The sequence below is a fragment of the Falco punctatus genome (genome assembly GCF_963210335.1).
Source record: "Falco punctatus genome assembly, chromosome: 8".
In the NCBI taxonomy this organism is placed as follows: domain Eukaryota; kingdom Metazoa; phylum Chordata; class Aves; order Falconiformes; family Falconidae; genus Falco; species Falco punctatus.
This window is the reverse complement of record NC_137588.1, coordinates 31,434,158-31,458,734: the sequence shown is the minus strand read 5'-3', so window position 1 is coordinate 31,458,734 and position 24,577 is coordinate 31,434,158. Positions and strand designations below refer to the sequence as shown.

Here is a 24,577-nt window from a genome sequence, read left to right as displayed (position 1 = left end):
TCAGAACTAAATGTAGTAAGATGTTGAGTTGGATCTGGAATGTGCCTGGTTCTTACGCATACCTACTTAGTCATTTTCTGTCAAGCAGAATTAATTTTACACATTGTTGTAGGTGTTCTTTCTCCCTTTTGCTTGATTTTACAGTTGCACGATTTTGTGAAAAAGTGTGATCTTTAATGGCTTTGAGAGAATAACCCCAAAATGGGACTTTGTGTACAAAACAAAAAGACTTGTCCCAATTTACAACCCACTGAAGAATTGTTTCACTGTCTTTATCCTTTAGAGTTCAGACGCTGTGCAGCCAGCATAACCAACCACAGAATTTTTGAGTTTTGTTCTAGTGTATGGATAGTGACAGCATTGTATAATATTCCAAAAAAATGTAAATTCCATTTGAAAGACAGTAGTATTTATATATAAAAATGTCTCCTCATGGTAAGGAAACCGAATACAATCTTGATCGGCTGCAGCAAGTAGCATCTAGCAGGAAAATGCCACATAAGTGGGTACCACTGTAATAGTCACATGCATTTGTGGTTTGTTTAGTCAAAATCTTTAACTGTGTATCCCTGGTAAGTAAAAGATGCTCTGTGGAAACCACTGCTGAAAATTCTGCATGTGATTTTACAAACCTTCAGTGAAATGCAGAAAGGCCTAAATTGCTGTAGTTTGTGGAGTTAACTTGCATGTGTAAAGAACATGTGAAGGGCTTGTGTTTGGAAAGTTACCTGTTTTTTCCAACTTTATCCACCAATGCTACCTCTCTACAAACCTTGCCTTATCTGTGGCCCTGGATAACCACAGCTTCACTACTAGGGAGCAGGGATGTTTGAAGTTTGAAGAAACATCTATACAATTACGTTTCAGCTACTTAAGCTAAGCAGCTATCTGATTTGACAGCTTAATAAAACACGATACAGAACATCAAGTGATAATATTATTCTTAGTACCTATGATGCTTGCCTTCAAAACCCTGTAGATCATCAATTAAATTGACATCTGCAGAAAGAGCGGCTCATCCAAAGAACACTGTAGAAGTCTGCTGTTTGAAACGTGCTGGGAACGGCTGTGGTATCCTGCCACAGGCCAGCTCACCGGGCGTGAGGGTCCTCCCTCAGTAAGGCCGTGTCACAACGCTGTGGGATGGCGATGGGGGATGTAGTTTAAGTGGTTGGAAAAGAAACAAACTCCAAATGCCTGCATTCATATTTTAGCCTTAATTGCGGTGTTAGGAGTAGGTCCAGCGATATAACGGGTACGGAGCTGGGTTTTTATCTGGGGTTTTACCTTCCTTGTTTCCCCAGTGGTTTGGCCAGCGGTTCTCGGTGGTGGCGTTTCTGTCCTCTTGAGCAGGAGGCAGTTTCCTCCTTCCTCCGGGAAAGCTACCACACGTGAGCCCGCAGCCTCGGCAGAACATGGAGACAAGCCCGCTTGCCTCCCGTTATGGCGGGGCCCGGCAAACCCCAGCCGCACTCCGGCGAGTGGGGCCGTTCCCCGGGCAGCCCCTCAGCGAGGCCGCCGCGGCGGCGCCTCAAGCAGCGCCCTCGGGAGGCGCCAACGGCCGGCGCGGCGCGCGAGCGCCGAAGGAGTTAACGGCCTGGGCTGCGAGCATTGGCGGGGCGGGGGACGGCGGCGGCCAATGGCGACGGGCGGCAGCGGGGGGCTCGCCAATGGGGGCCGGCGGGGGGCGGGGGCGGGGGCCGGCGCGGCCGGCGCCCGGTTGAATGGGGAGTACAAAGAGGCGCGGGGCCGGGACGGGCTGCCGCCGCCGTCCCTGACAGAGGCGTGCTGGGCCGCCGCCGCCCGTAGCACTGCGCCGCCGCTCCGTTCCTCTGACAGGGCGGGGGAGGGAGCGCCGAGCCCCCGCCTTTTTTTTTTTTTTCTTTTTTTTTTTTTTTTTTTTTCTCCTTCCTTTCCCTTCAGATTTGCTCATTTCTCCCCCTCCCCGGTGCCGTGGAAGAGGCGCTCCCGCCGCCCGAAGGCACCGCGGCGTAGCGGCGGCGGCGGCCGTGTGCATGAGCAGTGCGGCTGCCGCTGGCCCTGCCTTGCCACCGGGGCTCCGCCGCCGCCGCCGCTGGGAGGCGAGGCAGGGGCGCCGCCGCCGCAGCCCGGCCCGCCCCGGGCAGCCTCCCCCGCCGCGCCCAGGGCTCCCCCGGCAGGGCATGCTCCCGCAGGCTGCTGCGGCCCTACGAGCCTGAGCCTTATTGCCCTCCCCGCCGACCGGCCCGCGGCGAAACCGCCCGCCTCCCCGCGGGGCGGCCGGTGCCGCCGCCCGCCCGCCCTGCGCCCAGCCCCGAGCGGCGGGTGCCGGGCCGGCGCGGCGCGCTGCGATGCGATGCGGCTCCCCCGCGGCGCCCCGAGCCCCCGCGGCTGCCGCGGGGCTGAGGGAGAGCTGCCCTGAGGCGGGGGGCGTCCCGGCCCCGGCGGCGCCGAGCTCGCTCGGGGGTGTCGAAGCACCGGGGCCGGCGATGGCGCCCGCCGTGCTGCACTGAGGGGTCCCCCGGGGAGACCCCGGCTCTGGGGGACACCTGGCTCCTCTGGAGACTTTGGGGGTATTTGCGGGTTTTGCCTTTTTTCTATTCCCCCCCCTTTTTTTTTTTTCCATTTTTGCCCCTCTCCCCACTGTCTTTTGGGGTTTCTTCTCAGCTGCGCACCCCCTGCGGTGGGGGAGCCCCCTGCACCAGCCCGGCGGTTGTCCCCTCGCCCACTGCCCCTTCCTGCCGGGCATGTCCCGCTCCAACAGCGTCAGCCCCCCGGGCTTCGGCGGCCCCTCGCCCTGGCCAGGCTCCGAGCAGCACCGCTCGGCCTGGGGCGAGGCGGAAGCCCGGGCCAATGGCTACTCCTACCCGCCGCCTCCCAACAGGTCCTCGGGCAAGAAGGCCTCCCGCATGCTGAGCAGGTGGAGGAGCGAGGAAGACTACGAGCCCCAGGCGAGCCGGAGCTGCGGGGAGAGTGGCTGCAGGATGATGAGTTTTAGGTCCAAATCTGCTTGGCAGGAGCATGGTGACGACAGCCGACGTCACCGGTCCCGCCACCCACCTGGCGGTGATTCCACCACTGCCCCCAACAATGCCAGCCCCCGGCAGCTGGGGGAGCAGGGGGAGGTACGGCCCCGGTCCGTGGAGCTGGGGTTGGAGGAGAGACGCATCAAGGCCAAGATCGAGGAGCTGGAGGAGGAGGACGGCGACGAGGGGGACTCCGAAGCGGCCTTCTCCATGGGCAGCTGTTGCAGCAGCCTGCTGCAAATCTTCAGGTCCAAGAAGTTCCAGTCAGAGAAACTGGAGCGCCTCTACCAGCGCTACTTCTTCCGGCTCAACCAGAGCAGCCTCACCATGCTCATGGCCGTGCTGGTGCTGGTCTGCGTGGTCATGCTGATCTTCCATGCTGCGCACGGCCACTACGAGGTATCCTACGTCGTGGTGCTCTCTCTGGCCATCCTGCTGATGGTGGTGCTGTGCATGGTGTGCAACCGCAACGACTTCCACCAGGACCACATGTGGTTGGCGTGCTACTCTGTCATCCTGGTGATCCTGGCAGTGCAAGTGGTAGGGGTTCTACTGGTGTGGCCCAGGAGTGCCTCAGAGGGCATCTGGTGGACCGTCTTCTTTATCTACAGCATCTACACGCTGCTGCCGGTGCGGATGAGGGCTGCGGTCATCAGCGGGGTGGTGCTCTCCGCCATCCACCTGGCTGTCTCCCTCAAGATCAACGCGGAGGATAAGTTCCTCCTGAAGCAGGTAGGCGAGCCCGGAGCGGTTCGGGTGTGCGCTCAGCGGCCCCCACCTGCCCGCCGTGTTGAAGGGTGAGGAAAGTGGGTTTGTCTGACTTCCACAGGCCTGCCCAATGCTGGAAGGCTCACAGGGCTTTCAGTCGAACCCCTAGGTTATCTGCTATGAGGTGAGATGCTGTACGACATGGTGGCTACCCTGTAATCTTGCTTTTTTTTTATAGCTGTGGTGTTTCCTCGTTGCTGCTTTCCGTTAAGGCTCTAAACGTTTAAGAAGCGTGCCTTACTGGTTTCCCGTGATTGCTGCTCCAGTGCTGTCAGCCAGCCCTGCTAATGCCCTTCAGTTGTATTTAACGTAAATAGCTCCGTGTTAAGCACACCTGTGGAATGGTATCCGTGCCTGCTGCCGTGTTACCGAGAAATGTGTGGAAAGCCTTGCCATTTTTGTCAGCTAGAGGTTATCCTTGTGTGTCACTCCCAAGTCTGGGTTTGGTGTCACTGTAGTGCTTGCTTGTGCGTCGCAGAGTGTGCTCCATGGGGATGTGGAGCTTTTGGTTTAGCGAGAAGGTGTTTTGCTCACAGATGTGCTGGAAATATCTATGGTGAAGAAGCCCAGGGTTCATATACAGCCAGAAAAAAAAAAGTTTTTTAAAAAAGTATAAATGTAGATTATACTTTAGCTGTGATATTATGTTTAACTGGAGCAATTCAGTTCACGGGAACAATAAGACTATTATCGAATGCATTACAGTGCAATTTTTAATTACCATATCTGTATAAACAACAGCAATACAAGGCGTCGCTCTTCTTTTCAAGCAAGCAAGCAGCCTTGGGGCTCATGTGCTTTAAGCTTGCCAGACACATTGGCAATCAGGAAACCATTCACTTAAAACATTGTAGCTATGTGGTAATTAATCGTCATCCTGATGAACAGGATTCTGAACAAGGCTGAGACTGTCACAGATGCAGCCCTGATGCTTGTATATAACTGGGGACTGTATATTAAAATCAGGTGTTTGGTAGCTTTACAGCCCTGTCACATAATACGAAATAAAGCCTTGCATTTGCAGTGCCTGCCTCGAGTCTTACTTCTGAGTCCTTTTGCATTCCACCTGCTGCAGCATCAGGAAAAGTTGTAGGGCTTAAATAAAACTTTGCTGGGATGGGGTTGTTGCTGCTCTGCTCCACAGAATAGCCCATGAAGTTACTCTTTTCTCTCCCCACTGCCCAGTTAAGCCTGCTTGGACAGTTTCTGGCTTTGTTCTTAGCATGTTACAGATATTTTTATAAACTGTCCATGGCATATTTTGCTTATGCGTGATATAAATGGCTTTTTGTACATTTCCAGCAGAGCATATGCTGTGAGCGGGGCAGTTGCTGTTTTTCTGCTTGACTTGGAAAAGTTTGCTAATGGTCTTAGCTCTTCCTCGTTGGGGCTCTGGTCCTGCAAAGCCTTGTGCATGCTCTTAACTTTATAAACCGAGACTTGTTCTATTGAATTCAGTGTGTTTGGAGGCTGCGTTCTTACATATGAAGGCAAAGCTTGTCATGATTATGACCAGTAGACTTAAAAGTCTGTTACGAGCAAAGCTGAGTTTGAAGGATACTAACAAGTGCATAAAGTATTGTTATGTTGGAGTGTTGCTAACTGTATTTTTATGGGAAGGAGCCTAAATTACAAAGGCCAGAAGATTGACTCCCTAAGTAGGGGATCTGGGATCGTTACAGTTCCTTCCCTTTCTAAGTGCAGCAGGATTATTTGTAAGAGGTAGGGCTTGTGTATAAATGTGCACTTGTCAAAGGTAAATACACGGGCGGTAGATGATGGTACGGTATGTACAAATCCGTGCATTACACAGTTGCTTTCGCTTCCATACTAGATTTGGTCAAACTAGTTGGGTTTTCCTGCAGTTAGTTAATGAGGAACGTCTTAGGATGTGCTCTTACTTTGTTTTCAAAGGCAGAGTGTCTCTCTGTGTTGCGGGTTTTTTTTTTGTACTAACACCAAATGCCAGTCTCTATCTTGCTGCGGTCTACGTTGGCGTAGCTCTGGCTGAATTCAGTGGGGTTGTACAAGGCCAAGAATCAGATTCCTTGCACGTTTGCGTATGAACATGAGCCGCTATCTCTGGCTGTTTGATAGAAAAATCTGTTTCTGCTGAGCACATCGCCTCACATCTATTAACAGGCCTTCCTCACTGGGGCTGTATCTCGTTGCCATGGATATCTGCTCTGTTCAGCTCTGCCCCACTGATGCATGCAAGCCCTGTTTTCCCCCTTCAAACTACTGGGGCGAAGGTAGATGAAGACCACATAAAATGAGAAGAGGGGGTTAAGTTGTTTTCAGTGACTTCATGCTGGCAGTCACATCAGCCTGGGTTTTGTGGAGCAGAAGTGGATGTTGAATGCATTTGTGACTACGTGACCAGATGGTTCTTTATCCATGGCAGTCACAGAAGAAAGGCTGGTTAGGATGTGTATCCCCTTTCCTCTCTTTTTCATGGTATTTTAAACCATAATACTTAAGCAAGTTCTTTGTGGGGGCTCTTTTCTTTTAATCTTGTCCCAGTTGTTTCCAAGCCAGGAAAAATCATACACTCTTGTTATGATCCACTAACATTCAAAGCAGCGTGACTCTTGTGTGGACTGTTGTGCACTTTTGTGAGGCTCAGGAGCCTGTTAAAAAGTTTGCTGCTTCTCTTTCTCAAGAAAGTAAAATCCTTGGCTGTAGATCCCTTTTGGGAGAAAAGCAACTTGTTGGATTCCCTTGCTGAGGAATGTTATGCTTTTATTGTCTGAATTACCTTCTCCTAAAACTACTGAACTTATCTGTCGCCAAGCTCTCTGGTCTGAGACTATGCTAGTCAGGTTTCATGAAAGGGTTAAGGCGGTCCTCTATTTCTGAGTTGGTAAAGTGACAGGAGTAAAGGTAGTTGTGATTGTTCAGTCTTAGATGGGCTGTTGTTTTTTTTTAATAATTCTTCTGGGGTCACTGGACTTGGGAAGTAGGCTCTGACTTCTTTTTACTACCTGGAGGAGTCTGGGGTCTGTCCTGCTAAAGAGTGCCTTGAGCACCCCTAGCAAAACCAACAGGTATACTTGGTACCTCTGTGAGTCTGATCAGGTAGGGGCAATGACCTCGGCTTTTCAAATTGATGTTTGATTAGAACAAAAAAGCTAAATAATGCAAATTATTGCATTATATTCAGAAGTTATCCAATGCTGAGGGAGGGGAGAAAAAGAAATTGTGTTTGAGGATTTACTCGCATCCAAAGACTGCTGCCAGAAGCAGAGCCCGTTAAGTATGTGACGCTCCACCAATTACAAATCTTGATTACTTAAGTTGATGCTTGATCAATTAATTCTTGAGGGACTGCTTTCAGATTTATTGGGGAGGGGATGACTGCTTTTGTCTTCAGGTTTGTGCCCTTGTGTTATTCTGGGACAGTCTGGATTACAAATATGTTTCAATGTACACAAGACCATGTCTTCCTCTCCTTGTTATATATAGTGTATCTGGTTTTAGGCCAACCTTTTCCATACGTTGGTTTTGATACGCTTTTGGGCTCTGAAAACACATCCAACTCTAGGATTCATCTAAGAAGTAATTTACATGCAAATGAGACTATCTAATACTTCACTGAGAAAGAAATATCCTATTTATCGATACACTGTCCTGCATTCACAACAAAGATGATACTGAGATTTAGTCTGTGTTCTGGTAGGAATAAGCTACCTAGCTGATCCACAAACTTGTACAGACGTATGGAAGAACTTACAGCATGTGGGTTGCAGATGCTTAAGTCATGTGAGCAGACCAGCTGCCCTCAGTGCAGATAGTCTTGAGTAAGCACTGGCATTTTTGCAAGACTAGGAGCTAAGGGACAAGGAGTTTCACAACAGAGTTTATTGGGCTCTGAAGCAGACTTAAAAAGGGATGGGGATTGTGGGTGGGGGACCAGGAGTAAGGGATAAAAACATCAAACAAACCTGTGGACTGAGGTTAGATTTGCTCCTCTTTTCCCATCCAAACCTGTTTTATTGTAACTTTCTGAGGTTCCTTGCTCAAGGATACAGTTAAGCCTTTGTAGTTTATTAACTCAGTGTGAGTGGGTGACTGTTAAGGTACCACAAAACCAGACGACTGGGAAAGATAAATACTTTTTGTCTTGTGTCAGTATCCCTATCGAAAGAGAAACTGAAATGCTCCGATTGCTTTCCTCCCCAAATACTACTGCAAAGCTTCTGCAAAGGCTCTCTGATAGCACAGTTCTGAACAGCTGCCCCAGTGCATGGCTCTTGTTTATGGCACTCTGATTCAAGGCTCCTGATGCTGAGGTACTTCTTGCTCAGCCCATTTCCATATGCCTCCGTCATAACAACATTACATTAGTACTCCTCATCCTTCGCTTCTGAGAACTGTGTACGTGCTGGCCTTTCTCCCTGTCAGTCCACGTTAACAGTACATGATTGATCCACAGCTGCACGGTGGTTCTCTCAAAAGTGTAGCATTTCAGTTTAACCATTTATAAGAAGATGCTGGTGTGAAAACGTGTGCAGCTTCTCGTTTTCCTTTCCCTAAATAAACTGTCACTTCAGCAGGGCTAAAACCAGCTTCTCACTGTAATAGGATATCGACTTGAGTCTGGTGGATATCTTCTAGTGTCTCGTAAAGATGCTTTTTAGGTGCAATTTAAATCTCATTCAACAAGAAGCTAGTCATATAGCAGGAGAAATAGTACTGTATGTTCCATCTCAGCCTCACTGTGCTTAAGATATGTAGGTGATGACTGGTTTTGAGACTAACGGATTCTCAGAAGTGAATTACTCAAGTCACTGTATTGCACTTTCATTGTCTTTGAGTGGCTTTTATTTGTAACAGAGAGATGAGCTACCTGAAATGCAGATAGATCTGTGTGTCACTTTTCTTACGGTTGTTTGATGCCTGTTTTACTTTTGTCCACCTGGAAAATAAATTTGAGTAATGTTCATTTAGGGTGTGATTTTTAAGGCAGTTGGCTACGTGGGGCCAGATACCATGTGCCTCACACAGCACTTAATGTCCTGTTCTGCATAAACATTGATATCAGTAGAGCTCTTGTATGGTAAGATGTGCTCCAGCACTGCTAACAACTAAAGAATCTGCCCAAGCAGCAATTTGACTGAAGTTTGTAAAATTTGATGCTTTGTGGTCTTTTGTTCAGGGAAAAAATGGTAATCCAAAATATTCAGTAACCATTGCATTGGTAGTTGTCTCCCTAGTGTAATTCTGTAACAGAGGTAAAGTCCCTGAGGTATTATATATCAGTTAGTCCTTAGTAGGAATATTGTCTGTATCTCTTGGGAATGTGTGTCTTGCTTGAGGTTTACAAAGGCATATCTGTTTTTCTTATCTCCTAAATTACCCTATGATCCTGCCACCTCCTAATCTCCCCCCTCTTTATCCTCCTTCCCACTACCCTGCATTAGTTTGATATTTCACTGTAATGTACACTGGTTAGTGTAATAGAGTGCTGCGTGTCTAATTTTTTCTGCATTCCTGGATTCTTAGTAGGTTTGTTGTCTTGGTAAACTGACCCATTTGTCTTAATTCCTCTCAGCCTTGCAGTAGCAATTGCAATCTTATAGCTGGCTTGGATCTTGGTGAATTGAAAAAAAACTTGATGGAGAAGATTTAGGTGCATTGCTCTGCCAGATAAGCTCATTCCAGCAAAAGGCTTGTCCTTCTAGACATTTTATGACACGCTTGAAAAGGCAGGGTATGCTAGTTCTGCTTATTTCTGGAGAGGTGAAGATACTTCAGCAAAAGGTTGGAATTCATCAAGACGCATGAGGCAGAAGGATAGCTTTCTACGCCCTAATCGTACAAATCAGTTATTGACTTGTCCCTCAGTGTCCCAAGCTTGATGGCTTGGTTTGACACCAGTGTGACCCTTATACTCTGTCAGAGACCTGTCCAAGTTAGGGTATCTTATTTATGTGGTCTTTTGTGAGTAACTGCATTCAGATGATTTAAAAACCTGAACGGTACTAGAAACAAAATCCTGATTATCCTGGTGTTAATGGCTCGCTGGAACTTGTTGTGCCCTCTTGGAGCCTGAATTGGCTCAGCTCTTCCTAAATGCCCTTTTGCTCAGAGTTCACAGTTGCTTGGGCAGCACTGCCAAGGTCTGGGGTGCAAGAGGACTGGGACTCTGCCCAGCTGGAATGTGAACTTTGGGCACCAGATTGTCCTCCAAATGCATTCAATTTCTGTTTGATTAGCTAATCTTTCAGTCATGTACCATAGCTCCCTCTCAGTCTTTTAAGAAAATTGGAACAATTACTAACTTTTGGGCCATTGCAGTAGTTGGAACAGTTGCAGCCTTTTGGGAAGAGCTGGGTTTGTCTTCATATTTTGGTACTGGATATTACTCTCCTTTTCCAATTGAACTAAAAGAACTTTCCTTCCTGCTAGGAGATGCAATGAAAAATCTCCTACAGCAGCTGGAACACTGAGAGGTAAAAACCGAAATTATTTTGGCAGCAGCTTCCATATGTGTGGTGAAGTCGTCCACCCTGTAGCTGGTACTGGCTTCTGAGAACGTACTTTGAAGAGTTCCTGTCTTCCTTTTTTTTTTTTTTTTCTTTTTTTCTTGGTGGTTTTTGTTTGCTTTTTTTTTCTCCATCACCACCCCCACCCCCCAACCCCTCATGCAGGTGGGTGCAGTTCTGACAAAATGCCCACTTTTGTTTGGAGAGGTAGAAGACAGGGCTCCAAGTTTTGCTAGCCTTGGGCAAGCTTTATCTTCCCATCTGCTTTGCACTGTAGGATTTAAATGGCACCTTGCACAGATGATCTGTACCCAGAAGATGCAATGATGTAACGCAGAGGGAGCTGGAGCGCACCAGTCTCCGAGACTCCCTGCTATGTGATTTCATGGTAAGCTATGTGTTTTCATTCCATGGCCCAGCAGGGTTGGACAGTGATAAAGTGTGTGCGAAGTATGTGAAGATTCACAGCTTCTGGGAAGTGGGTGAGGTTCCTGTATAACTGCTGTGTGACTTTTTTCATCTTCTGTGAGTCCTGTGTTTTGATGTGGGATACACTCGGTGTTAGTTCCTTCCCACCTTCTGAAGTCTAGCCTAGTGATCTGAACTTGTGATGTCTTGCATCCAGGGGATGCTCTTTCTTCTTTTTGTTTTGACATTGATGATACTTTTAAAAAAAATAAAAATGTTTTTGTCTCTACTTGAGATGTATCCAGCTGCTGCCAGAAATGTAATTTGGTTCATTATTATGGAGTCCTCAGGCTAGGTAAAAACCCAAGGGGAAATCTCATGTGAATGAAAAAACACAACCCCAAAGATATTAAAAAATATAATCTAGTTATGAGGGGGTGTGAGAAACAGACAAGAATTTTAATATTTGTCTCCTGAACTCCAAAATGTTCTCACCTTATCACAGGAAAGCTTGAAGTTTCTAGCACTTAATAAGATCACACATAAAATGGCTGTCAGGCCAAGACAAGAGTCAAAATGCTTTTTAGCACCTGTGACTGGGCCACTCCCAAGGAAATACCAATGTTTTATGATGGTGATAAGTCTTGCCAGCTTCATCACTGTCAGGATGAAGTACAGGTACAGGAATGGCATCATTGAACAGATCTGTAGTAGAATTTAGCATGAGATGGTCTTATTCTGACAGCCAGAGAAATGGACTGAATGCAATTTAAAGCTCTACCTTCCACCTTCAACTTTGTGTTTGAACGTTCAGGGAGCCCTTCTCCCATCAGAAGCCTGGTGGTTAGACAAATTTGTGAACTGCTTCAGCCAGACACAGGTCAGTTTTGCACCACAAAGATGATGTATTTACAAGTGGTAAGAGACCCCACTATTTAAGAATTCATGGACAGTGTTGGCATCACCAACAGTATTGCTTCTAGTGCCAGGCTGGCCTCACTGACGCTGAGTGGGATTTTTGTTACAGCATTCACTACAGAAAGTTTCATTATATTGTCAGGCTTTGTTCTGCAAATGAAATACGTACTTTTTTTCTTCGTATTTATAAGTCACTAACGTGATTGCAATGTATCCTTACTCTTTCCCAGACATCGAGAACACAAATCATATTTGTGTATTTAAGACACTATCCGGATTGTCTGTAGTAATAGCATCAAGCAAATCCAGGCTGCACTGTATGGTCATCGGTTGTGGCTTCTCCTACTTCATAGCAGCAGAAATACCAGAAGAGAAGTATATTTCAAAGGGTCATCAGTCCTGCCCTGATTTTGTTTTTAATTCCTCTAGCTAGACCGCTTCTTCTGCGGTTTTGAGTGATGAATTTTCAGATGCAATCTTAAACTTCCTTTTATTTTCATGAAAAGTTTTACACATCCATGCAACACCCATATATTTATTTCCTGTGAATTGGGCCTTTGTGGTACTGCTGTGCTTTGCTATCATCCTCCTCTTTCCTGGGAAACTTTCCTCTTTTTTTTCTTTTTTTTTTTTTTTGAGATTAAAGCTGCTCTACAAATTTAACATACACATTCTGCTAGTATCAGAGTGCATCTTTGCAGACGGTAAACAAAGGACTGTGCTGATGCAACAGAGGGCGAATATAAATGAAGAAAGGTTTGTCTTTTCTTTTTTTCTGTTTCCCCCGGACATTAGAAATTGATCTCTCAAAGCAGCAACTTACGTACACTGTTTATTCCTTAAACGTGTTTGCAGCTTGTATAAGACATTCTGTCTCACTTCATAGTCAAAAGAAAAGGCTACGACATTGCTTGCAAGAATCTGTCATAAAACATTGCTAATGCAGACAGTTCCCTGGCTGTGTTTTCCCCTCCAGAAAAAGCCATAGCTCCTTCCCATTATTCCCTGCTCTAGACTAAATGCTACAAGTACTGATCTCTGTGATCCTCAGAATCTGAAAACTGAGTTCTTAGAGCTAGCAATGTGGTAAGAGAGTACTCAAATCGGTATTTCTAAAAACAGTAGTTTGCTGGACAGCCCACAGATGACAGAGCTACTCAGACATGCTTGCTGAGTGAACTCTTTCAGTTGGCTGGGAGGTACCCAACAGCAGCTTTGTGTGTATTCTTGATGTGTGGGTACCTATGTACAGAATTGCACAAATGGGTGGACCAAGGTATACGTTATTAATGAAGATATTTTCAATTGTATGGGATTTCTTTCTTTCGGGCAGGTGGTTACTAGTAATCTCGTAGAGGAAGGGAAGAAATGTTCTGTGGTGCTAGGAAAGGAGGATGCTCTGCAGTGTGGTGGGAGACTATGTAATTAAAATGCCAGTCTCACTCATGCTAAAAGCTAACTGCAGTCTTTAAAACTGTTAAACGTGAAGCAGGTTACTAGTGGGAAGTGGGAACTGCTGTTGTGTGGTGAACTGGCTGGATCTTAAGGCCGGAAAGGAATACTGAGCTTGTTTAACATTACTCACTGAACAATTCTTCTCTTACGTTTACTGATTTCTTCTGTTCAGATGGTGTGGAGGGAAAAAAAAATAGTTTAAATGCGGAATTGCACAATATTTGTCAGTTGAAAAAGCAATCTGCAGTGATCTCTGAAATGAAGGTGAACTGAACCAGTACTTTTTTTTCCTCTCCTCTGTTAGTAAGACAGGATTATAACACCCTGTGATGGAACATATTGGGGGTATTTTCCTGCTCAAGATGGCGGCATCTACTTAAAACATAACACAGATGGTCATGTTAGTTTGTGAAGGGGCTCTGACATCATGCCCAGATTTTGTACTGGGTAATTACGTTCTTGCCTTTTTAATTGATGTTGAATATGGAGTCTTTCTTCACTCCATTTCTATTCTGGACTCTTCGGTAGTACACCACCAAATAGCTGCTGTGCATATGGGAGTTGTACTATCATATCTGAGAAATTTGCAAGGCTGTTGACAAGCCAGAAAAATGAGGGGATAGAGCGCAAACTTGTATCTTCTTAGTTGTGTTGGTGTGCTGGAGAAAGTGTCACCCCCCTGGTATGACAGATGCACTGATAACTTTTGAAAGCTACAAAACCAGAGATGGTATGGTTGAGGGATAATTCCAGAGGTCATCCATGCCATCCCACTGCACCAAGACAAGACCAAGTCAGCCCGAAGTGTTTGTGGCAAGTACTAATCAAAGATCCATCTGAAAAAACCCCTCTTTTGTATACGTGCTCTTTGGGATCATGACACATCAGTATGTGTTTTCTTTGTTTGTTTTGTTGTTTTAGGCAAACAAGCAAGCACAGCCCTGGGTAGGAGCGGACAGTAAAGAAGAGATGTCCCTGACTAGAGCTCTGGCTGCTCTTAGCTGAAACTGACTCTTGGTTTTCCTTGTTTCACCTAACGCCAGCTCCCACCCCACCTGAAGCCTGAGGTTCTCCGTCACAAACAGTGCGTTTTATAACACTTGGCGCAGTTGGGTCTCATTCCTGAATGAAGCCTTCTTGAAAGCACTACAGTACAAGCAATAAGCTTGAAGGTTAAATGTCATTTCACAGGTGATTCTCTTTCAGTGCCTAGTCCTTCTCAGCTGTTAGGGTAGGTATACTTAGTTAACTTGTTAGCACTCCAGGGCTGTTCCAGGGGCTCTTAAAAGTGTGTGCTTTTTGCAGCCGTGGTTGAAGTGACTGTGAACAAATACTTAAGGAAGTATTTCCTGAAAATATTTTCATCTCCCATTAGAGAAAGTTAGGAGATTGCTTTTTTTTTTTTCTTCTTTCCTGATAATGTGTATCTGGCTGTAGTCGTGATGCTAAAGGTTTGTGCAAGTAATGTTGCCAGGGAAAGGTACCCAGGCAGATTAGTTCAACTGCAGTATAGACCCCACTGTATAAAGGCTGTAGTCCACTGCCGGAATCACCTTGCTCTTCTATTTTAGATGCAAATGGACCTAGTTCATGTCATTCGCTTCCACTGGGAATGCAAACTAAATAGTCACGCTTGTTAAGGGGAGTGTTCACACATGTTTAAATAATTTTCTTCAGTTTATTTTGATAAACTTTTCTGAACAGACCAATCTTTACAGCAGTATCTCTAGGGTAAGACTGTAGCTTGTGTAAGTCAGGAGTACTTTATATTATTAACTTAGTGCATTGCCCGTATATGCCATTTTCTATTAGAAGAGATGGTGTCACCTTCTGTGCTACGTGTTTACCCCCTTGGCAAGGGCTGGGGCCACTTGCGATAGGGATAGTCAAGAGAGGAGCTTATCTGTCATGTTTAGCCAGCCCTTGGCCCTGTTACCAAAGCTGCTTCTCAGTAGCCAGGTCACGAGTGTCTCCTCGATATGACTGTTTCTGTGCTAGGGATGGCAGTGACTGCTTACAACTCATCCTTCACAGAGAAATTATCTGCTTTCAGAGCCTGGCCTCTTGCTTGAGGATGAGAGTAAACCTTTTCATTGCTAATTCCATAGCAGCTGTGACTGGGGCAATATACTGTAATAAGATGTAGTTCTGGGATCCAGGGTTATTAAATGCTTGAAGTGGCAGGTGATGCTCTTCTGTGTCTTTCCTGGCAGAATCTCCTTTGGTTTTATAGAATCATTTAGGTTGGAAAAGACTTTTGAGATCATCATAATCCAACTGGTAACACAGGACTGTCAAGTCCACCACTAAACCATGTCCCTAAGCACTGCATCTACTTGTTTTATAAATACCTCCAGGAATGGTGATTCCACTACATCCCCGGGCAGCCTGTTCCAATGCTTGATCACGCTTCAGGGCAGAAATTTTTCCTAATCTCCAATCTAAACCTCCCCTGGCACAACTGGAGGCCATTTCTTCTTGTCCTGTTGCTTGTTACCTGGGTGGAAAGACCAATCCCCACCTCCCTACAACCTCCTTTCAGGTAGTTTTAGAGATCAGTAGGGTCCCCCCAGTGGTTTCCATCAGCTCTTCTTTTGTTTAAGCATTTGCAATACTACATGTACTGTTCAGCCAGTGCCTTGCCACAGCATGAGCATATTGCTGTATGTAAAACTTCATGGGGAGAGATGCTGACAGCTTCCTGCATGCCAAACCTCCTGCTGAAGATTATTGGAGAAATATTGTACTCCATTCAAATGGGTGGCATTGTAATATTGGCTTGCCGGTGGAAACAGCGCTTGGGTCTGGGCAGGGTGCGAAAAATTGTTCTTTTCAGTAAAGAGAAAAAAAACAAACAAACCCTGAAAGGTGCCCTCTGCACAAACAGTAGCCTTTGGGCTGCAATTCCCTGGGCTGAGTTGAATAACTTCTGAATCTTAACAGCCAGGATACCTTCTCCCTCTGCTATTCCCTGTCCCAGCCAGATCTAACAGGAATCTTACTTGTGTCTAAACCATACCCTAAATCCTTGTTGCCTTATCTAGTTTTTATTTAGCACCACAAGAAATTAGTTGGAATCTAAATGTGTTCTGCCTATCACCAAAAATACCTTTGCCCTCTGGCTGCTTGCAAAGTGCCTTTAACTCCCCTCAGGGCTATTTTTGTAGGAAGGAAGAGCTGGTATAGAACAATAGTGACTGATTTACACTGATCAATCCTCACATTACTGAAAGGCATCTGTCTGGTACTAGGCACCCTGCAGTACACATTTTTCAGAGAAATGCTGGTGAAAGATGTCTGCAGTGTCTCCTGTCTCTCTCCCTAGCCTGATTCCTCTGTAGGTCCTGGGAAAAAACAAAAACAAAAAAACAACAAAAAACCAAAAAACCCCAAAAGCTTAAGAAGAAATACTGTAAAAAAATTTAGTAGCGAGAGGTGCATTTTCCACTTCTTCACCCATATGGTAATGGATCACTGAGGGTTTGGTCATGTGTGCTTTAGCAGCAGTACCTGCCGAAGAGACAATCAAATTCAGTAACTGAAATGTTTTTTTGCTCCCAACTCAACTAAAAGTGTAGTCCATTTATTTGGACCAAAATAGTCTGTGAGGTGCACCTGTGCACCCGAGCTGCCAGATCAGAGGGGTGGATATCATCTAGGGAGAAAACAGATACAGCTGAAGGATGTTAAGGACAACATCTTGATAGGGACGTGCTGCTTTCAGAATTTGTTGGAGGGAAGAGCATAAAGCCCTATTTCCAGGAAATCCTTAACATAGCAGAAGAGAGGATGGCCAAGCATGGTCTTTTCACCTGCTGCAGCCCACCCTTCCTCTCCTGCTTCCTTGTTTTCACCTCCTTAACATTGTAAACAGCCACAGGAAAAGGCCCCAGGCAGTGCAGCTCTGTGTTGCTGCTGCTGGAGCTTATTTTTCTGGTGCACTTTACCTGAGCAGGTAGCGAGGATGAGCCCTGGCAGCTGTCAGCTTTCACTAACAGTCAAATGGCGTTGCTTACTGACAAAAGGAGAAATGGTTGTGTAAGGTACCTGCATTGCCCTGTGCTCCACAGTGACAGCAGAGAAGAGTTTGTTTCAGTGGCGGTTTTCTCCTCTTACCTTGGTAGGAAGCTCCAGACTTTGTTAATATCCTGAATGTCTCTTGGAGGTCTGGTTGAAATTTTGCTTTTTGGTATCTAAATAAACTGCAATGGGTAACTTTATTAAAAAAGGACACAGCCCCAATTCCCTCCTGCTTTGGTAGTGGAGTGTGTGATGAGAGCATGATCCAACAAGCATTACTTTGGAAGCCTCACCTACTGCATGGGATTCAAGTAGTGCCCAGTTCCTTGCACTTCATGTGAGGGCAATTAGCGCACGTGCATGGCAATTAGTGCTGCAAATGAAGTCGGCACGGGTGTATGCTGCCTCTTTAATGGCTTGCTTTCCTCCTCTGCCAAAAGAGCAACGAAGCAGTCTCAAAGGAACCTGCTGCCTTCTGATACTCAATTTGCTTCAGGCTTACCTTGGCATTCTGCCTCTTTCTTCTGCTGCCTAGCCTGGCCCACCTACCTGTTCCTGCTACCAGCGCCGTGGAGGGAACGATACCTATTTCTAGCAGATCAGGCCATGGCTTGCCCAATGTGCTGCAGCTGGGCCTTGCAGACCTCCAGTGGCGTCTCTCCCTGATGTGCTTTGTCACCCTCAGTTTCTGACCTCTTTTCAGCAGAACGTTGAGCTGGTTTCTGATGAACCGCACTGCAAGTGGCATCGCCTGGTAAAGGAGCATGCACGCTGGTGGGAGAATGCAGAGCAATCCTTCTGTCACCCATCTTTTTGATTTAGGTATGACTATGACAGAGGCCTTAAAATATCAGTGATAACCAGTTGTTTGTGAGCAATGGTGACCCTCTGGAGTGTGTACATGCTGGGGTATTGATGGTGTGTGTGTAAGCTCCATATATATGCAATTACATGATGTGATTCTTAACCAGAATATTAACTGCTCCAGAAGACTTTTAAAATGAGACTGGATAGGAAGGGTCTAGCAAAACAAACTTGCAGTTGAATGCTCAATGATTATAGGAGAAATAAGGGGTTGAAACACCAGAAGAGACCTTACAGGCCACTGACAGTTAGGAGGGTGGGGAAGTGTAGGTGAGGCGTGTTAATTTGATCATGAAGTTTTGGTGCAGGCCTCCTTGTATGGCTTTCCTTATTGCAGCGGAGCACCTTGCAGCATGGATGACCCATCTAGGTTTGTTTTTAGAACGTCTGACAAGTAGTACTTTTACTGTGTCTCATAAAATGTCTCTTAATAGGGAGCTGGTAGTTTATGAAAATGTGTTTTTGAGGTGGAAGCTGTTTTTTTCATGGGGTGGGATTGCTCTGGACAGGAGTATGCAGTAACCAGCTTTATTGTGAGTAGATGCTGTAGCAAGAAGGAAAGTTCAGCGTGAGTTCCTGCAAAAGAAAAATTGCCTTATAGAACCTCTGCACTGAAGATACACTGGGTTAATGGAGTTACCTTGGGAGCCTTTTTCTTATGCACCACTGGTTATTGAGACAGTTCAAATGTGGGTCAGTTTTTCTTTCATTTTAAGTAGGGTTTGCACAGAACAACAAGCAAGCGGTTGCTTTCTAGATAATGTGGGTCAAGTGCTGTTTTGCTGAGGAAATCAGCAGGTTTTTACTTAGCTGGCATTAATACTGAAGTGTTTCCTAACTTTCTTGTGCTGAGGTCCTTGCATTGTTATGCTGCTAAATGTATCTGCAACAGAAGTGTGCGTTGAGCCATGATTTTGTGTCATCAGGACTATTGGCTTGTGTGATTTACAGAGGTGGATGGACTTCACAAAGGGGGTGTGAGCCCTATCATTGTGGCTGCCATCAAAGCCAGCTCCAAAACCCACGAAAAGCAGCTGCCACAGAAGTGCTTGGTGACTTTTGGGAGGAGTGGGGACAGGCAGACAGAAACTGTGTGGACAGGACTCTATATCCCTGCTCATGAAGTAATGAACATATGGAACAGGCTGTGGCTGAGGAGGTCTTGGGAGCTAGAATATTAACCATGGTGAAAACAATCCTGAAGGAGCACATGTGTCTGTGCTGTTGCTTCGCATGTGTTTCATCACGGAATTTCCAAAGAAGGCCCTAAACAAAACAGCTTTATGGAAGAACAAAACAGCATTGTCAGCGGTGGCCGAGGAAGCTGCACCGGCACCTCTTTCCATAACCGTGCTCTGAACTGGTTCTTGTTCACAGCGTTTCTGTGGCTGTTGTATGTGCAGCTGTATGTTAGCATCTGCCTTAAAGGGTTTTATGAAACTGTGGTAGAGAAAACGGTGGCTGGGCTTTGTTTGAACTTAGCTTTTTCTAAAACCAACATATTTTTTTTTTTTCAAGCCAGAATAATTGTCCTAAGGGAAAAGCATATGGAATAGTGAGATTATTTTTTTTTTTTAACGGCTCTGTTCATGAGTGCTCACTTGCTTTGAGTCTGGGAGACTGTATTCTAGCCTTCTGCAGTGATTGTGTCTGATCCAAGTTTCTGTTCGTTTGATCAACCCCTTGAGCTGGCAGAATCCCTCTCCTTGCCAAGGTGTTTGAGGATTGTGATGTGGACAGCAATCTGATCCTCCTGGATGAGCATGAACAGAGTGTGGCTGTCCTGATTATGGTGGGGGCAATGTGCTGTATGAAAGTGGATTTGGTATGTTGTTCAGCATCCCATGCTTGTCACAGTGAACCTATGGGACAGCTGGTTTGACCCATCTGCTTTGTAGGACAAGGGGAATGGTTGTGGCTTCCTGAGGTCCTTGTTTTCTAGCCTCAGTAATAAGGGAGGGGAGGACATACCCGAGGAAGGAGTAAAACCACCTTCTTGCATCATTTAGGGTTGGTTAACCTGTGAAACAGTTTCCAAAGCCACTCACTCTTTTCCTGTAGTGCCTAGGCGCTCAACATGGAGATGCCTCAGGCATCTGAAAGCTCCCAAGTGAGTCTTCTGAATTTAGGCATCTAAAATCTTCCTAAAGAGCATTTTTCATAGACTAAACAGTGTGACTGCCTCCTCTTGCCTCTAGTCACTTCTACAGAATAAATTATAAACTTGTGGGCTTCTGTATTTCCTACTGTCAGGCTTCTGGATGTAGCTGCACTTGAATAGGCACGAGCTGCCTGACCAGTCTTGCATATCGCAGCATGCTGATTACTTATGTGATCAGCAGTGGAAATCGGTGTGGTAGAGCAGACAGGATTCTCACAGTGCCTTTGACTAAGCTCTGAAGAGCAGACTTCTGTTAGAAATGAAAGAAAATACAGTAGACTCAGAGGCTAGGTGTCTGTTGGGTTTCGTTAAAACACAGAAACATTTTTCAATGGGGATACAGCTTTGAATTTGAATGCTGGGAGAGCAAAAGGGAACAAGTTACTACCGAAAACGCTTTGGGTGTTGGCCCGAAGCGGAAAGGCATGACCTGTGCTGTCCAGGTGAAGGGCAAGCACCTAGGGATGCTAGTGGCTGGGCTACTGATTCCTTGTTGATTTCTGTGCTTGCAGTCCTGCCTGTTTTCTCCTGTTCTCCAGCCCTTTCTGTACCATCCATAGCAAGAGAAGGCAGTGGCAGCTTACTGTGGAGAGGTGGGATATGATAAGGGATGGTTGAGTTAGGTCTTTGGGACCCTGGGGAGCGTCAAACTGAAAATGGGCTGTGAAGGAGAGCTTGTGTATGAGACAGCAAGTGCCATGTGTGAGATGGAGGAGGCTTGTGGGCCTATATGGAGCTGGTAGGAGCAGCAGACTGGAAGAAACCAAGAAGATCAGTAGGATGGTGCATGGAGCTGAGGAGAGGCAGCTGTGAGACATCCCTTGGGGTTGTTATTTTTCAGAATAAAGTTGTTTCTGTTCTTTTGAAAGCAAGAATTGCTTTAGATCTGGGGCAGTTTTATTATATAGACCAGATTAACCAATTCTTTAATTTTCTTCTCTCCCTTGAACAAAGGAAAACGTTACAAAGAAGTTGCAATTAAAATGAATGTGAAGTATTATCTGGTGCCTGCTGAGCAAAATCTCATGAGCTGGCTGAATTAGCAGTCTGATAGTGTGCCGTGTAGGATGTGGTGAAGCACAGAGCCATGGCTGTGCAGAGGGATGGGGCACCAAAATAGGCCAGGTATGGCCCAAGCCCTGCTGCTGCCTTGGAGGGTGCCGTGGGTATATGGCAACAGGCTGAGCGGGTGATGATTGCTCAAAATTGTCTGAAGGAGGCTTCAAAGAAGAGGGTGGAGGGAGGAGAGAACAAGGGGCTGGATGGAAGAAACAAAGACAGGCCGGTACTCTGATGAGACCCAGAATGTCTTGCCATGGATCTTATGATGGGAATAACAGTTACTAAACTTTCCTGGCATGCACGTGCTTGTCCTCTTTTTCACGTGTGACTTCTCCATAACAAACATCTCTCAGCTGGGACTGACAATGGAAAAATTGTAGGAAACTTTCACCAAACAACTCGGTGGTAGGCCTACCTCCTGTTTTGTTCTTGAGCTTTTCTGTTTCAAAGGAACCATCTGCTGTATAACTGTAAACACAGCAGACCGCTAGTAAGCTTCATCATCCAAGGGTCAGTATCCATCTAAGGCAAACTGCTGGCAGGCTCTTGTGCCCTGTCTTTGTGTTGCTGCTACCACCTCTTCTTCCAGGCTCTGAGTCTGTGGAATTGGGCAAAGTTAACTTTGCAGATCACAAGCTTTCCGCAGTGTGGTGGTGGTGGTGCCCCCTTGCACATGCAAAATTGCTAGAAGCAGGCAGACCCATGAACCTACAAAGCTGTTGTGTCACTTCAGCTGCGCCCACGCTGGATGTGAGTGTGGCTCTGAGTGAGTCAGGCTCAACAGCTGAGCGGGTGCATTTCAGTTTCTCTTTGCAGGATGTTTTACAGTGCCTAGTCTTGTCCTTCAGCAGGCAAAGAAGAGCACTCTACAGGATCCTTTTTCCCTCTGCATGCCTTGCCCAGTGGCATAGGTCAGTAGTTAAGTGAAAAAGTATTACTTGAACGGGATGGGATCTTGTGTATGCAAATCTGGACTGTGGGGTCTTGTGGCTTTGCACAGAATAGGCTTCACACAGCTTTCTTATGCTTTTATTGAACTTGTGTTTTACCTATTGAGGCTCCTTCTAGAAGGAAGAGGTGGAGGCTTCCAGGGCTAGATGGAGGGAAAGAGATGCTGAGGATGAAGGAGTAACAACTTAGTTCATTAAATTGGGGAACTCTGAGGGGGTTTTTTGGATGAAGTCTTGATAGGGAATATGTTGTGCCAGGTGTGATTTCTCCTCTGCGGAAGAGAAATCTTCTGCCTGGTTAATGCATACTGTGAACCTGCGTAGCCTGGTACAGCCACCAAAAGAAGCGTTTGCTGTGGCAATGTAAGTATTTTTGTGGTATGTGGAGACCTAAATCTGCGAAGTGGCTAGATCTGAAATTTGAATTGGGGCTTGTTCTGTCTAATATCTTTATCGATGATCTGGATGAGGGGATCAAGTGCACCCTCCGTCAGTTTGCAGGTGACACCAGGCTGGGGGGTGTTGATGTGCAGAGGGCAGGAGGCTCTGCAGAGGATCGGGACAGGCTGGACCGATGGGCCCAGGTCAGTTGTATGAGGTTCAACAGGGCTCAGTGCCGGGTCCTGCCCGTGGGTCACAGCAACCCCCCGCAGCGCTACGGGCGGGGGGCAGGGGGCTGGGAAGTGCCTGGAGGAAAAGGGCCTGGGGGTGCTGGTCGACAGCCGGCTGAACGTGAGCCAGCAGTGTGCCCAGGTGGCCAAGGTGGCCAACAGCATCCTGGCTTGTATCTGAAACAGTGTGGCCAGCAGGGCCAGGGCAGTGACTGTCCCCCTGTACTGGGCACTGCTGAGGCCCCACCTCGAATCCTGGGTTCAGTTTTGGGCCCCTCGCTACAACAGGGACATGGAGGTGCTGGAGCGTGTCCAGAGATGGGCAACGGAGCTGGGGAAGGGTCTGGAGCACAAGTCTTGTGAGGAGCAGCTGAGGGAACTGGGGTGGTTTAGCCTGGACAAAAAGAGGGTGAGGAGGGACCTTATTGCTCTCTAAAGCTACCTGAAATGAGGTTGTAGGCAGGTGGGGGTCGGTCTTTTTTCCCAAATAACAGGCTATAGGACAAGATGAAATGACCTCCGGTTGTGCCAAGGGAGGTTTAGATTGGAGATGAGGAAAAATTTCTTCACTGAAAGTGTGGTCAGGCATTGGAACAGGCTGCCCAGGGAGGTGGTTGAATCACCATCCCTGGAAGTATTTAAAAGACATGTAGATGCAGTGCTTAGGGACGTGGTTTAGTGATGGACTTGGTAGCCCTGGGTTAGCGGTTGGACTTGATGACCCTAAAGGTGTTTTCCAACGTAAACAATTCTATGATTCTGTGGTACAGGGGAAGGTAGGATGTGTAACATTCTTGTTAGTGCTTGTGTGCATGAAATTGTGTATGGGTTTAACATGAGTGAAACTGACCAGAACACAGCTCTTGAGGTGGTTATTTCTGGTTTAATGCATATAATGAATGGGATCTGACGTGGACCACATCAGAATAAAAGAGGAGAAAGCAGTCAATACTTCACTGTTAACAGACAGAGCAGATCATAGGGCTTGAGAGGGTCCAAGTCCTGATGCATGTCTTTAATTTAATCTCTGGTCTCTAGCAACCCGTTTTAATTTATCAGTCTCATCTTTGTTAAACTGAAAAGGAAATTAATGCATTTTTATAGAGACCACGCCACAAGTGATATGAGGAGCAACTAGTTAATGTTTAGCAAAGTTCTGCTGAAGATGAATGGTACACAAGCACTGTTCTGACTGTATCAAGGTTACTCTTGAAAGAAAAAGGCTATTTTAAAGAATGCTTTTGTCCCCTTAATCATTGCCCTTGCAGTGAGCTTAATATACAGCCATATATTATATTAATCTGTTGCCCAGCTAATGACATGTAAAATTACAAAAACAGAGGTGTATATTCCTACAACCTAAGGAGAGATGTATGTCAGGTGAATGAAGCCAGGAGAAAGTCAGGCTGAAAAGCAGGCAGAGCAAAGTGACTCTAATGGCAGAATGCCCCAAAGGAAACTTTCAACAAGGGTGATTCATTAGCAGCCAAACAGTCCTTTTTCTTTTCCTGCCTTGCTATATTTACATTTTGAAATGTGTGCACATCTCATGGAAATGGCCCTCCTAGCTAAAGCGTTCCTCTATAATGGGAGAAAGGAAGGTTTTGTGCTTCATGTTTGATAGGTTGTGAGGCTTGGACTACAAATAAAACTTTCTGTAGTGGGATACTTGTATATAATCTGTAAGATGTCACTAAAATCTTGTACTGTTAGCATCATGGTGGTTTGGACTGTGATTTTGACCTGCCTAAGGAGGACACCTAGATTTCAGACCTGGATCAGTGCATATAGGAGAGACCTTGAATTTGTCAGATAATCCACATACATCCTGGCTTTTTCAGAGTGTGCTGAAGCATCGTTAGAACTG

The 24,577-nt window shown here is 46.2% G+C and overlaps 1 protein-coding gene across 1 annotated transcript in view; it reads left to right on the top strand.

Annotated features, from left to right (window-relative positions):
* Window positions 1–1,666: 1,666 nt before the first annotated feature.
* The window catches only part of ADCY5 (adenylate cyclase 5), a 222,809-nt gene continuing 199,898 nt past the window's right edge, over window positions 1,667–24,577 (top strand). The window contains exon 1 of the mRNA XM_080399736.1: window positions 1,667–3,737. Coding sequence (XP_080255862.1) covers window positions 2,727–3,737 — 1,011 coding nt within the window. The 5' untranslated portion in view covers window positions 1,667–2,726. The remainder of the gene's footprint in view (window positions 3,738–24,577) is intronic.